Genomic DNA, 16,160 nt, shown 5'->3' with positions numbered 1-16,160 from the left:
AATTCCATTTATCTTATCCCGCCCTCTCCTCAATGGTACATTATGTACCAAGAACATAAAAATAATGTTGGAATGAACGAGGACTGTGTCATTTTCAAAGACTTGCAATTTGCGTTTTGATAATAGAGAGTTCAGATTACTAGTATATAGTGTTTTACAGAGTTCAAAAGAGTTCCTAATAATTGTGGGACATGCAAGTAATACACACTGAGTACGGTATGGGTTTGAAGAATTTAATAAACAATTAAACAAATTCATTATTTGTTTTTTTAACTGTACACCTAATGATTATTCCTTACTGTGTTAATGACCATTTATCTCAATTCAGAATCGAACAAGTTCAAAAGCTCTTAACGTGGTGTGCATATTAATTAATGTTATGCGCATATTTAACTAAGATATAATGCATATTCTATTATAAACTTGATACTTACGTTTCTTGAATTACTCAAATGAAATTTAGTTTTCAGATATCTGTACGACAATGAAAAGACACAACATATTATATTGTTGAATTGTCCGGCGAGTGTCCAAATCGGTTTCTATTGAATGTACAACATGCATATGAATACACTGTGACAGTGGGCACAGCATGCATCTGAAGGCTTTCCGAAACACCTATTTCCATGAATAATTGATTTTGATATTTAAAATATTTGGCGTGCTTTTTGAAGATAAGTGACATTTACAATATGTGTGTTCATGTATTTCCTTTGTCTTTATAATCATCGACATTTGACACATACAGTCATTATTTGACAATGGCATTACTGGTCCGCTGCCGGCGAAAGGGTTAGTCAAACATAATTTTGAGAAAGCTGACGTCGATGCTCGAAGGGTTAAACGTTCAAGTGTTAAGTCTCTGTCCCTGTGCAGACATTCAGTAGTTATTGTGGTGTTGTTAACGATCTTCCGAAGAACCGTTTCGGCAAATAAAAATAATAACATAGATTATTCTGGAAAAACATGTGCGTGTTAAGTCCTTTCGTGTGTCTGTATTTAAGGTATTTTTCGGTGTTGAGTTGTTTGTGTTCGTGGGCAATATTCACATCCGTGCAAAATACGCTCTGGCTTTTACCTACCGCGTCTAACCAGAATTCGGTGTGTCCTCTGTTCGGGGGACTACCCGGATCAAACCCAACCGATTTAAGCACATTGGTTTTAGCCATAAAAAAGTTTAGGAACATTTCCCCGTATATACACTGCGGGTATCCAGGCACGTAAATTCGTTCCCTTTTCATGCCAAGGATGCATATCCCGTCATCACCGTAGGCAATGTCAAACATGCCCTCTATTTCGTCGAAACCTTGCACAGGCGCGGCAACCAAATCGATCTGACGTTCTGGGTTTTCTAACTTTTCCAACATCACTTCTAATTTTGTTTCGTCTGTGAAAAACATATCATCGTCAACGTATACTGCAAATTTGGTCCGAACTTGACTGAGAGCTAGATTGCGTCCTGCAAAGTAACCTTCCCTGAAAGGCATGAAGTAATGCCGCACATTTTCTCTTTCGATCTTCACCGGGTTTTCGGAGTCATCAGCGACCACTATTTTCATATCGGGATAGAATTTGTGGACGCTATCAATGAGTCTATGGACGGCGGGATAGCGTTCAAATGTCTTGGTTATCAGGGTGACTTTATCAACAACTGACCCCGACTTTGTATCAAACAGATCAGGCAAAACTACCCGTTTAATGTGGATAGCCAAATGAATTTTAAATTTCAATAATGTGATTTCTAGTTTCTCCCAGGCGTCAATATCATACATCGTACTCTCATACCACAAATTATCGAGAATACTTTGGAAGGTGTCCGTTGACACAGCAAGGGGGAAATGAATGGAGAATTCCCCAGTGCTGTTGCCGCTATACGTCACGTCTGACAAATCCGCTGTTTTTAACAGTTCCTGCGTCTTTACATGCACCGTACCCATCCCATTAAGACACCGAATAACCAGTTCAGTAGGGTGTTCTCTAATCATTTCCATGGCAACGCGGTGCACGGATAAACCCGCAATTGGTACCATCTGTAATGGTTCAACTTTCAGCCCTATTCCTACATAGTTTAGAGGCGACATAGATTTACAAATTGCTAATGGTTCTTCGCGTCGTCTGTCCTCTCTTTCTAATACCTTGGCTTCTTTCATACGGCGATTGTACTGCTCTCTGTATTCAGGATTCTTAGGTTCTGAACAATAACACTTCTGCCTGGAGTTCTTTATTATAGTAGTTCTGTAACTCTCCTCAGTCTCTGAATCATCCACGAGCGATTGGTCTTCATAGTATCTCTTTAGGTCAACTGAGGATAAAGGATCATCGCTGCCAGCGTGCTGAGTCTCGATGTCTCTGCTTGCCGTCTTCACCGACGATGGCACCCGACTGAAGTGCGAAAAATTAAATATCGATGAAATAGAAAAACCCGAAACAAACATCACCAAACATATAAATATGTGACCGTATACGGGTATGGCCGCCATGTTTAATAGATGGGTGCACATCTGCTACACAACAGTGACGCCAGTCTCTCATATATATACATTAGGAGCTGAAATCTTCATAGCAAACATTACGCAAAGCAAACTACGTAACACTCAACAAGTTGTAATCGCATTACATGCCCGAATTTCGTAAATGGTAGGAGGTATATCAATGTACGAAAATCATCATACATAAAGCATGTCGAACCTTATTATGACTAATAAAACGAATTCATAGTTCATAACAAATTCATATAATCTGTATTCATAATCTCGTGCTAATTTAATATTGCTGATCAGAATACAGAATATGATAATTAAGGTGCTGCGTTTTCAGAATTGTGTATGGTATTTTTAGCCCGTGTAAAACTGAACCGAAATTCCATTTGTGTTACCGCATCAGTGAAGACTTTGAAGGTCATTGTCATGTAACATGGTATAGATGTATAATAACAGCATGAATATAGCAAAAAAAATAAATGTTTTGTTCGACCAAATATTCAGTTTCCTAGACATGGATTAAAACAATAGAGGAAATCGCTTTCTTTTGAATAATTTTGGAAAAAAATCCAAGCAGTTGAATTATTTCAATATTTCAAGTATTCGTTCACACCCACAAGAGAAAGGGAGAAATTTGGAAGTGCTCTTAGCATCTAGATATCCGGAAAAAATGGAGATTATTAATAATTATTTCATCGTTTTTACTAGACATTTTGTAATTCTTTATTCTCACAAACCGAAATATGTGTAAGCACACTCGTTGTCTCTATAACACACACATATATATCACCAATCTACTCCTTTTCTGGCATCAGTGTCAATATAATAACGGCTTTGTATTCGAAGCGGTTCCAGACGTATCATTAAAAAGTAGTATTAATTCGCCTTTGTTAATGCATAAGCTACCGAATCGTACGACGCGATGAGTCGGGGTCGTGATTTTATTCATGCACGCCATTCATTTAAAGTACCTTGCAAATTCCCGCTTTATAGCCATGTCATCAAGCTGCTGTCACTAACAATGAAAACACAGCTGTTTGCCACTGATATACTCACTTCGTATTGTTCAAGTGGAGAATATAAATGACATAATTGTCAATATAGCCATGTAACAAAACAATAAGGGTGGCAACACCAGGAATCGGTGCACACGAGGTCATGTTTGATATACAACGCCTAATACATACCATATGCTGGTTACATCAACTGCAAATTTATTTTAAAAAGACAATTTAAACCGTTGAAAAAGTAGAACATGTCCGCCATGAACCTAGTTCTAAACTTCACGCTTCAAAGATAAATTCAATATATAAATAATAAAATAGTTATACTAAATGTACCTTTTTAAAAATAAAACTTTATGAAATCAAACAGCTGCAGTCCTCGAAAAATTGCAGATTATTTGATATTGTGAATTATTGATTATTATACACCTGTCACCGTAACGCCATAAGTTACAGCCTGTCGTAATTTTGCGGTATTTTACGGTGTATTTTCATCTTAACATATTAGGAAATGCGATTTCAAAATATGGAATGATAACGTGCGTAAACGTTCTCTAATAATAAAAACACACATGGCGGCTGCCACCAGGGTTTGACTCAGACAGTACGCCGTCGCATCAACTTCCGCTGCGCGTCGGTCGATTCTTCTGCTGTACTGTCTTCGTGCATACTGTGAGGTATCCTCGTAATAACCTCATAGTATAACTATTAAGAGTTATTTAGTAGCAGATGGAAAACAGAGTCTGTTGTTTTTAATTATTAATCATATTTTAATTATTCAAAAATCAATTATAATGCTAACAATGAAAAGTGTGGTATTGCATCATGGGGCCAGTCGTCAAACAAAAAGGTGCACGAGGAAAATCGTAACAGAAAAAAAGTCACAATATTACTAGTAGTTTTTTTGTATAAGTAGTAAATCCACAGAAACCAACAGCCTGAGAATGAAAAGATCAGTAGTGTCCCATGAATCCCTGGTTCTGACCATAGACCCTCTGTTCTGACGTAACTACACGTTCAATATACATAGTTCGCCAATATTTCACGCCCTCATGATGTTCAGAGTTGTTCTATTTGTGACTTGTTGTGCAGTATTGTTATCACTGTCACTACAAACCGCATTGAATTAATTGTCTGGACGTTAATTGGGGGGTGACTCTTTCTCCGACACAATTATTATTATTATTGTTATTATTATTATTGATTTTGACACAAATATCATGTTTTTGTATTTTCCCCAATAGTAGATGTTTGCTTGATGTAAACATGGTCGTTTGACAAATATTGATATTCGTCTCTCCAATCCATTTCTTGCCTCTGACGTCATTTTCTGTGTTTCAAAAAAAAAATGGAAGACACTTTCGAATGGTTTTGTTCTTTATGATTTTTACTCAAAAAGTTTGCGTCTTTACTCACAGTTTTTCCTCGCTTACTGTTTCGTTATTCTATTTTGGGATGATAAAACAGTTATTGTCCTTGGATTAATATCGTCCCTCATGTTGGTGTTATTGGGGAAGATAATTCTTGATATCGGCCTTAGAGAACAACTTTCTTATAAAATAGATTTTTCATGACACTGGAAAATGAAATATATGATGACAATAGAAGAAAGGGTAACTAAGAACGCAAAGGGAAAACCCCCAAGGAAACCCAAATCGAGTTCAGCGAGTCGAACTTTCATTCTCTCTTACTGTTTCGAGTTCCCCATTTTACATTTGATTAAAGAGTAAGAATATAATGATTGCGGTAAGTGCAAGAACTAAAATTGCAATATGACAAATAAGTTACTACGTGTCCAAAATATATTCTTATAATAATACAGTTGACAATCCGACAAGCAAAATAAATGCTTCTGGGTGACACGAAACTAATATTCAGTATTATGCAAAGTACCCGGAAGTAAGAGTGAATTATTCTACTACTGTGCCAGCAGAGTGGCTTGTGTTATTGCTCAGATTTTAAAGTTGCGGATCGATTTTGCATTTATTTTCTATGGGTTTTACAGAGACTCCTTGAAATACGTAAGTACTGACACTATACGCGAGGTCATGATTATTAACGGAGGCCGCATTTCTGTTATAAAACAACTCTTTATAGTCTAATCTGTTTGCGACGAAAGCAACAACTTGAAGGAGCCAACAAGGAAGTAATAACGCTAAACCCCACGATAAACGCATAACTATTATTTTCAATTGCTTGTTATAAGAAACGCTTCAAATATACCCAGATGAAAATAAAAATATTATTGTTATTTTGACTACTGTATGAAGCGTTTAGGATCACAAAGAAGCAAGAGTCTTTTTTTGGCGCGTATTTCACGGGAGCTCAGTTGTAGTTAAGCGACGACATTTTTGTACCTGTTAGGGTTAGATTATCAATAACATATATATATATATTAGCTGGATTGCAGATGTCGTTGCCCAAGGATTGAGAGGAGATGATTAATTAGAAAATAATGGAAGAACAAATTCTACAGGGGAAATAAATAAAATTAATAATTAAATTTACAAAAACATTATCAAGTTAAAAAATTGTAGCTCAAAAAAAAAAAAAAAAAATAGTAGTTTACTTTTCCCCAGAGTTTCTAATGCTCAACCCCTAAGAGAAGTAAAAAGAAATAATTTTGATTAAAGGTTCTACCTGCATGTACCTTCTCTCCAGAGTTTCAGATTGTTAGTTTCTGACTCATTGTATCCCCCCCACTACAAAACATCTACAACATTACAGAGTACACAATTATCTTAAACTCCAAATTAACCCCATTTAGTTTTGTAAATTTTCTCATTAAAGGGGAGGGGGGGGGGGTCGTCACCTGCGCACGCACGTGAATTGAGTCCCAAGCGACGATAACAACACACGCTAAAAATGCAAAGGCTCATGGGTAGATGCATGTTTGTAAACAATGACACGCTATGGCCATCTGACGCATGCGCAGGTGACGACTCCCCCGCTTTAATATATTTCGATAGTGCAATATGATTATTTTTCATGACTTCAATGAATATTAATTTTTTCATTTAGAGTTAATCCACATTTTCTAAATAACATTTGTCTTTCATTTTCAAAGTAACTACAAGTTAGGATGAAGTGCATTTCATCATCTGATTTCATTGTAATGGTCAGTTTGAACTTTAACCAAACGTAATAATTGTCCCTGATTCGAACATGAATATGTTTTACAATTCAATGTTCCACAAAAGATTTATTGATGACCTTTAATTGGAATCGCCCTTGTTTCTAATGTCCAATCAATACCTACGGGTATCAAAAAAACTGGTTTATTGAAAACATTTATTATTCGTCAACAGGTTGTCGTGCAGCGTGTGTTCGAATTTACATGCATTGTGTATGTCACTATGAGCCCCATATTGATGAAGACAAACCGCAATGACCACTGTCCTTTAAACTAATAATTATCGGTAGTGTCAATTTTCTAGACTATAGACTATATAGGTTTTATACAGTGATAAGTCCTAATCATGTAGGTATCAACAGACTAAACAACACCATACATTATCCGTATCATGTTATATATTCCTGAGCATCCCATAATATTCAAAACACTTTATTACAGATCTGGCTTTAAAAGAGACAGCCACTCAATAAAAATGACCAGGTTGACATTAAGAGTTTCTGCTCTGTTTATTATTGTCCTGAATTCCTTAGTGGCTGTGAATGCACAAAGTAAGTACAATGAAGAAAATGATTGTGATTGAATAAATGAAACTAAATATGTCTGTAATTTAATTGTGCTTTGCTGTTTGCGATTATATATCCTATATTTGCTGCTTCATAAACTACCATGTTATTGATATCAAAGTATGTCTTGTTATTTTAATGGTAGGAAAGGTTGTAACTAATGTGTGTTAATTGTTAAAACTGTGTTAAGTGTTAATTTTATTATTACACAAATTTTAATTTTAACCTAAAAAAATGTGTTTGTTCTATTGCCACAGTTTGTTTTTATGTTAATAGAGTCACCCAGTAGGTCAGTAAATTTAGATAACAAGGGAACTGGTATTTACATATGTTTTTTCATTGGTGCACATTTTTGACAAAAATTCATCAAATTTAGAATGTTTGTGAAGCTCTAACTTAAATATAAATCTCTACCCCAATTTGTATAGAGTTTTTCAAAATATATATCATTGTCTAGGGAATACATGCTTAATTTAATACAAATCTTGAAAAAGAAGAATAGTTTTTCCTTGGTTATTATAAAACACATGATCAAATTTCTTTAATATGGCTTTACTTTTATTTTATTTGGTTGTTAACAAATCCCAAATAAAAATACTACTATCAAAGTACTATTCCGCTAAAAAACTTGATTAAACATCAATGAAATCCTAATTTTGAGCAATATACAGAGGTGGCGGCATGAAATTTGACACGGGGTGGGGGTAGTCGGTCAAGATCTGCTCACCAACCTTGCGCCGAATGCGCGACATTACTAGAGGGTCCGGGGGCAAGATCCTCTTAAAAATTTGGAAATCTAGACCCTCTGGAATGCTATTTTCTGCATTTTGAGGGGCAAATTTTGCTGATACAAAGGGTTTCAGCTTTTTGAGGGGACGATCACCCCCCTCTGCCCTCCTTGTGCCGACGCCACTGATATATCATGTTGTTTTCTATGATAACAAACATTGGCAATGCACAGTCCCTGTTGTGTATTTACATGTCAAAAAGTTCATCACTAGCTGGGATCCAGGAGTGTGGGTGGTATTTTGGCAGAGAAACAGCTATAATATAAAGATTATAAAGATTGGATGGCAAAACATTTTTCAGTGTATCTCTCAATATATTTTATGTTTATCAACTTTAATAGGATCAAATAATCCAATATGTATAAACCTTAAGCTGGATACAATGTTTTAATGAAATCACCTTGTTCATTTCTGAGAAATAGTTCTGGATCTGTTTCATTTTGTTTCATTGACAAAATGGCCGTCAAATCGACAAATCGCAAAATAACACAAACTATGATATAGTGCTCATGTGAATCAACAGCAATAAAAATTGCCAGTATCAAAAATATGACACGCCCATGTAACCCAATATACTTGTTCAACATACAAAATTTGAATAAATTGACATGGGATGAAAAAAAACTATATATTATTCTTGATATGAATGCTAATATTGTGAAAATATTTAAAACAATTGACATACAATTTCCAGGCAGATAATAGTTACCCGGTATATACATAGTGAGGATAACTCCCAGAATACATGCCAAACTTTTCACCACCAGTTCCTTTTTTTCATCAAAAAAAGTACTGTTTATAGTCTGCACTTTCCTTCTAAAGTTTGGGACAAAAATAGTTGGCTCCAAAATTAGGGTTCATTTCCAGAAATATTATATTAAGAATATAAGGGAAAAGTACGAGATAGTCAGGTGGAGAAAATATTAACTCTCTGTATGGATGCCTACTTTAAAATAGTCAATTTTTGCTTAGAATTAATTTTCCTTATTTTTGCTGATAAATAATTCAGTGAGAATAAAATCTAGCAAATATACCATTTTTCCTATATTTTACATTCAACTTGTCAAATATCAGTGAAAATAAATTCCATGCAAAACACTCAAAAATTCTTTTCAGTTAAAATTAATTACAGCTAAAATAAAGTATTATACAGTACATAAATAAGCTAAAAATAGATTTGTGCTCGTCTGTATTTTTATGCACGAGTTCTATTGATGTGTTTTTGCAGGGTGACACAAAGATTACACCCAAAAAGTATTTTAAAGTATATAAAAAATACTGTTCCTCTTCCTCATCAGCTTTGTTAGTTGCCAACACCACAACTATTATTGGTATTGACTTGAGTGTAAACAACAACAAACGTACAATATATAGTGGAATTCAGGTTAGTAAAATTAATATACACTGATTAATTTAATTTTGTCAAAGACAAATATTGCAAATGTTGAACTCGTGAGTATTGTGGACTTTTGTAGCAGTTTTGAGTTTTCACAAAATTTTGTCTTTTTATATGAAGTTCAGTTTTTTTTAAATTTCTGATGTATCAATTGTAGAGAGCTGTAGCAGTCGGTGTTGATTACGCTGACAATGAGTTGTTTTGGAGTGATGTAGAAGAAAGGGCTATCTATAGAGGAAGTATTGATGGACAGGTTGCACCTATTGCAAATCTGTCAGGTAAGTTTTCAATTCACTGACAAATTATCTAAGAATGTACTGTAAAATGACAAATTTTCACTGGGTTTAAATTTCACTGATTTACCATTTCAGGCATATTCAGTGGGTTTTAAATTCACGGTTTTATCATTTAGATAATGTGTTCTATGCTCAATTTCACAAATTCGCTGGGTTTTAATTTAGCACATTTTCCAGTCAGCGAAATAAGCAAAATTAAAACCCAGTGAATAATTAATCCTTTTACAGTACCATATTTCTACATTCTTTTTGACAATCAGAGCACAATATTTCAAGAACTTTTCATTAGCTTTTAATAACATTAGATATATGGAATTATTCTCAACCTTGATTAGTTTAATTTATGATATATGCATATCAACTACCTAATTTGCATAATAGTTTTTAGTAGCCAATTTTTAGATTCGTTGGGCATGTAGTTGCCATGGGGCTGTGTGATGACAATTATAACAAACTAAAAGGTAACACATGGTACAATGTATTAGTTTATAAACATGTTATAATTTTGAAAGTTAATTTGCATAATATTAAAAAAAAGCTTAAATTTAATTTTTGTCATATTTTCATTATTATGGACATTACAATACCAAAAATATAAAGAAAAAGAAATGTTTAAAATATCTCTCATATTAAATGTTTTCTTCATATCTTAATATTGAGCTTAGAAATATGAGCTGTATAAACTGATAAAATTGTAATCCTATATTGTTTATTATGCCATTAAATTTACTTTTCCAGTGTACCGGGTAATAACTATTCCATATGTATGCTCATTGTAACATTGTATAGTGCTTGTATAAAAGTGTGTACAATGTCTGCTAATCTCTGCTAGTCTGCTAATAAGTTATTTGCAGATCTTTTAGTTATTATATTATTGTCTTGACTTCAATTCATTCTGCTATCATCTAGAAACACCTGTACTTCTAAAGTTGATAGATACCTAAGGTATTAACCGTATGTGCTTACATAAATGACATGTGTCTACTGGTATAGTTATACTAAGTCATGCTTTAGGGATCAGTATATATAAAAAGAAATCAATGTTTGGAACGAGTGCACCTCTAATTGTGATTTCTTGTGATAGAGCAAACATAAATAAGCTAAAAATTGATTATTCACTTTTTTTTTAATTTTGCTTATTTCGCTGACTGGAAAATGCGTTAAATTAAAACCCAGTGAATATGTAAAATTTAGCATAGTACACATTATCTAAATGATAAAACCATGAATTTAAAACCTTCTGAATATGCCTGAAATGCTAAATCTGTGAAATTTAAACCCAGTGAAATTTAGTAATTTTACAGTATATGAATGTGATCATGGAGATATATATATATCTGTTTATACTTCCATGATGTGATACTCTTGTGATAGAGCAAATAGTGATTACATAAATAAGCTAAAAATAGATTTGTGCTCATCTGCCGTTTATGTCAATTGATGTGTTTTTGCTGGGTGACACAAGGGTTACGTATATGTATATAGGCCAGGTTAGGACATCAGTTGTATAAAATCATTGGTGTGTAGCATCACCTATGCTTAAATACAATTGTTATTGTCAAATGAATCTTTCTGAAGACGCTATTCAGTCATCAGTTGGATATTACAATGGAATAGGCTGTATGCAAGTTTGGAACCTTTATTGATAAATAAATGTTTATCATATACAGAGACAAGATTAGATTTTAATGCCTTTATAGTAAAAATATGTCATTTTTAATTTTGCTAAATTTTTTCCGACATTATTCTCATGATTTCATGTACACTCTCTAGTACTATGAGAATATTGCCATATATCATCTTCATTTTTATATTAACATGTTGAGTGCCAAATTTTATTCAAAATACGGTAAATTTGTTCAAATTTTCTGTAGTTTCCCTGAATTCAATCTAAATATTAGACCAAACAAAAAAAAGGGAAATTACTAGTTGTTGATTAAAAAAAAAATGAAAATTTTGCAACATTTTATGTGGATGGTGCCTAAAGTTGACAATGGTGCTAAAAAAATTAAACTTATCATTGACTGGGATATGCACACATACAGTGAACACTATAATTATCAAATATCATATTTTCACCATTGGATAATATTATTTGAACCTCTTATATTTGTGTTTTTGGATAAAATTTTTCGATACGTTATTAGTAAATTGCTGCTAAAAAATATGATTTGAAATTTTTTTAACAGTCTGTTAAAATATCATAAATCTGAGAATGAAATTCACTGTCACTGTGATCATTCATAAAGTTGCCTGCTACCATTGAAACAAACAATACGATTTTGTAGACTTTGGCAGTCTTGTTTTACTGTATGCTGTGAATTAGTTTCATGATCCAATGCAAGATGGCTGAATGGCAGCCATTTTAGTACTAACAATTCACAAAAATTAGGCATTTCTGCCATTTCAGGAGAGGATTGTGATTGTTCATGGTCAGATTTCTACAAACATGGTGCATTGAACATATTGGGACCCAAATGCACATCAGATTGTATTCAAAATGGCTGACTGTCAGCCATTTTGTTTTAATGAAGTCTGTTTTAGATCTATATATTATTGACTTGCCATGACCGATTATGCTCAAACTTTTCACATGATTCATAAATCATGTCACACATATGTACATGCATTCGTTTACGATTTGTTTACTATTGAATAACAGGGATGCAGACTCTTGAAACTAAGATTCACAGTATATGCCACAATATTCAGTTATTTAAATTAGATGTGTATTGTCAAATATGCAAGAACATGGCCACAAGTTTAATATCTTGTTGATTATTTGTAAATTTGTAATCGTGAAAATATATTTTATTGTAGATCTTGGCAGACCCAATGGTATTGCTATAGACTGGATAACAAATCACATCTACTGGACTGACGGTTTGTATGGTACAATTGACGTTGCCGACTACAATGGCGACAATCGCCGAACTTTACTTTATAGTTTGTCAAATCCGAGAAGTATTACACTTGATCCTGTCGATGGGTGAGTATTAAAAATATATAATTTGTGTCTTGTCACTGCTCGTGATCAATTTGATTTGAAATGCCTTTTTCCTTTTATGAGTCAGTACTGCCCAAACTTGATAAATGCACATTTGGGTTGTGTTGGGTGAAGGGCAGGGTGCAAATATGGTGTCTCTATTTGTCCAGTTTGGCCCGGCTGACCATGCAGGGCGAATAGGGTACCTCCATGATTGTGAGATTTTTCGATGGACACATATGCACCTAATATTATCAAGTACATTCATTCTCTTTCACCCAATTTGCATAATATAATTCGACCACTGTTAATTAAGGCACATATTAAATTTTACTCATATTAACTTATAAATATGTTTGTATCTGCAGACATAAACCTTGAGATATTTTCACTATTTTTTTTAATCCTAGAATTATGTTCTGGACAGACCAGGGTAGTAACACGATAGAAAGTGCCAATATGGATGGTAGTAACCCACAATCATTGGTCAATACTGGACTTTATTGGCCCAATGAGATCGTTTATGATTCCCAGTAAGTATATGATTGTCATTGATCAATATATGAAGGACAGTGGTTGTCATGTGCCAGACATGGGGTTCATATGAAAATAGGTTGGTTTATCACAAATGCGCACATATCTGCAGCAGTGACTTTTAATCATGCACAGATCAGAGTTTATAAAAAAAGATTAAGCGACAGAATCAAGATTTATATAAAAAATTATGATCGGCTACATACTTTATTTTAGCTGGAATTAATTTTCGCTGAAAAAACGTTTTGGGTGTTTTGTATGGAATTTATTTTTACTGATTTTTGACAAGTTGAATGTAAAATATAGGAAAAAAGGTATATTCGCTGGATTTTTTTTTCACTGAATCATTTCTTCAGCGAAAATAGCGAAAATAAATTCCAAGCAGAAATAAAGTACTCTACAGTACCCTAATAAGTGATTTCCCACTCACTTATCTTACAAGATCTTACACATTGAGTTATAGACACGAACCGAGCCTCTGCCGCAAAAATTAAATGATTTGATTTTGTATTAGAAATTTTTTGTATAGCTCAATGTCGAAAAGCCAATCTTTGATAGGGGATTATTGCATTAAGATACCTATACTTCATCAAAATTGACCATCGTCAAATGTGTGTAGTACACTATTAAGCATGGAAATACCCCAAAATCTTTTCGCATTTGTTGAATCCCACGCAATGTTCTGACATTACTGCGATGCAATTGTATTTGTTTGTCCTGTTTTTGCATTTGATTTCACGCATAACCAAGATTCTCAAAATGAACCGCTGTGTGCTTGTGCGTAAAACACAAATCTGGTGCATGATTGTGCAAGAATTAACCTCTGTTCATCTAATCTTGACTGCGTTAAGTGAATACAACACTTTATTGAAATTGGATGTACTGTATTTGCTCTATTAGCAGCACATGTCCTTGCGTACAATGTATGGCCAAATAATTAAGTCATAATTTGTTTAATGATATAGTATACAATACATGCAACAATACGTGTTTTTATCGGAGATTCGCTTCTAATAAAGCAAATATGATACATATTATGGCAATCAAGAACTTGAACATGAATATTTGGCTCAGCGAGGTTTAACCATCATTGATTGATTTAAGGATGCTGTATACGTTTTTGGTATTGATTTTCTAAACTGATATTTTCATATAAAATATTTACTGAACCACACAAAGCTATATATTGAGGGAAAGCCTAATTTCACACTAGATATGAAATGAAACGATTGGTATATATTTGTATGAGGGGAAATCTATTTTGATACAACACATTTGTTTTTCATTAATAGGAGTAAGACTCTGTATTGGATTGATGGCTATTATCATAACATTAAGTCATTAGAATACGGTGTGTCAACAACTCCAACTGAAGTGGCTGATTTATCTACTGTATCAACTGACATCATGTTTGGATTAGGAATGATTGGCAACTCTCTATACTTCAGTGTCTGGAATGTCAGTAGCATCTGGTCTGTTATCCCCGGGTATGATCCAGTTTTGGTGACGTCTGATGGGCTTGCTGATGAAGTGTTTGGATTGGCCGTTAGTGACGCATCAATTCAGACAGAGACTAGTAATGGCTGCACTAATCGCTCCCCGTCCTGTTCCCATATATGTTTGCCCGATGGTTTGAATAGTGGATCGTGTGCATGTCCCTCATTTGATGAACTTACACTCTCTTCTGATGGATATTCATGTGAATGTGAGTACATTTGTCAGCACTTTAAGTCTTTTACATGTATTCTGAATCATTGAATATGGTTACTATAGCGACAAAATATGCACAAGCCTCACTTTCAGTTTGAGTCAATTTTTAGTTTTTATTAACAAAATTTTGCAATTTTTGTCCCAATCTTCTTAAGGAAAGTGTGATGAAAAGAGGGAACTGGTGAAAAAAAGGTTAATGCAAACTTTTGGTTGAATATCCCTAATGGAGTTAATAAATTCAACCTCGAATTTAAAAATAATTTTATCTGCTGCAGATTCAAAGTTTTGTCATCACCAGAAATTGATTTCTTTTTGTTAAAAAAACATTTTTGGTTAGTTTTGAATGTTTTAATAGTTGTTATTTTTATTGTTTTTATATTTGCAAACTTTTTAAATATCTGGTGTTGTAAATACAAATTAAGTGACTAAAACAAAAGGAACCTTGAATATAACCACATGAGGGCGCTATATTTTGAGAAGAGCTTTTGTTTCACACATTACCAATAATCATCTATTATTATTATTATCTATAACAGAATTTGAAACTAAAATTCAAACTTAATTATGATTTTACATTCAATTTCAGTGTCTGATGACTTTTTACTGTATTGTGCTGGGAATGACGGTCAGATACGAATGAAATCATTGGACGGCGATCCTGATGGACGTAGCATTGTGATTGATCAGACTGCAAGATGTGTGGCATTGGACTACCACCCAGTACAAAAGGTTAGATTAAACAAGTCTACTATACTACCCCGAAAGTCAAAGTCATGTGATAACATACTGTGTTAAAATGTTTTTAATAATTACCATTTGGTACAGGGTTTTTAATGAAATTTATAATACATGTACTGTATTTGGTCTGTTAGTAGCCCATGTACTTACATAAATGGCAGATGTTTGTCTATGGTCAAAATTATGATCATTTTTTAATGATCTAGTATATATTACATGAAGCTAATGTACTATTGCAGATGTATCGCTAATAGACCACATCTGGTGTACCACATGTATACCACTATCAAGAGTGTTTATATGATGTCATAGCTTCACCACACTTTAGTAAACCTTTATTCACAAGTAATTTCTTTCCAACAATAAGACCCCAAATTTCAATAATTTGTAGCTTTGCAGTAGACGTGATGATATCTTCAATTTTCTAGTTTTGATGAATATTTTTGACGTTTTTGGTAAAAAGTGATTTTTTTGACTTCTTGTTGAAAACCGCAAGCCTGATTGTTTTGCTTTATACACATAGGTACTA

At 33.7% G+C, this 16,160-nt stretch overlaps 2 protein-coding genes across 2 annotated transcripts in view; one reads left to right on the top strand and one right to left on the bottom strand.

The window, feature by feature from the left end:
* Positions 1-887: 887 nt before the first annotated feature.
* LOC100377750 (beta-1,4 N-acetylgalactosaminyltransferase 1-like) lies at positions 888-2,480 on the bottom strand. The gene has a single exon (XM_002741525.3). The coding sequence runs from the start codon at positions 2,478-2,480 to the stop codon at positions 888-890; it is 1,593 nt and encodes a 530-aa protein (XP_002741571.1).
* A 2,938-nt stretch (positions 2,481-5,418) lies between these two features.
* LOC146742165 (low-density lipoprotein receptor-related protein 6-like) overlaps positions 5,419-16,160 on the top strand; it is a 38,867-nt gene continuing 28,125 nt past the window's right edge. The window contains exons 1-8 of the mRNA XM_085500210.1: positions 5,419-5,505; positions 7,059-7,168; positions 9,270-9,355; positions 9,525-9,645; positions 12,484-12,652; positions 13,060-13,182; positions 14,479-14,888; positions 15,480-15,622. Of these exons, the coding sequence (XP_085356336.1) occupies positions 7,093-7,168; positions 9,270-9,355; positions 9,525-9,645; positions 12,484-12,652; positions 13,060-13,182; positions 14,479-14,888; positions 15,480-15,622 (1,128 nt within the window). The 5' untranslated portion in view covers positions 5,419-5,505; positions 7,059-7,092. The remainder of the gene's footprint in view (positions 5,506-7,058; positions 7,169-9,269; positions 9,356-9,524; positions 9,646-12,483; positions 12,653-13,059; positions 13,183-14,478; positions 14,889-15,479; positions 15,623-16,160) is intronic.

The sequence above is a fragment of the Saccoglossus kowalevskii genome, chromosome 6 (genome assembly GCF_978046115.1).
Source record: "Saccoglossus kowalevskii chromosome 6, keSacKowa6.1, whole genome shotgun sequence".
Lineage (NCBI taxonomy): Eukaryota > Metazoa > Hemichordata > Enteropneusta > Harrimaniidae > Saccoglossus > Saccoglossus kowalevskii.
This window is presented reverse-complemented; position numbering and strand designations above follow the sequence as displayed.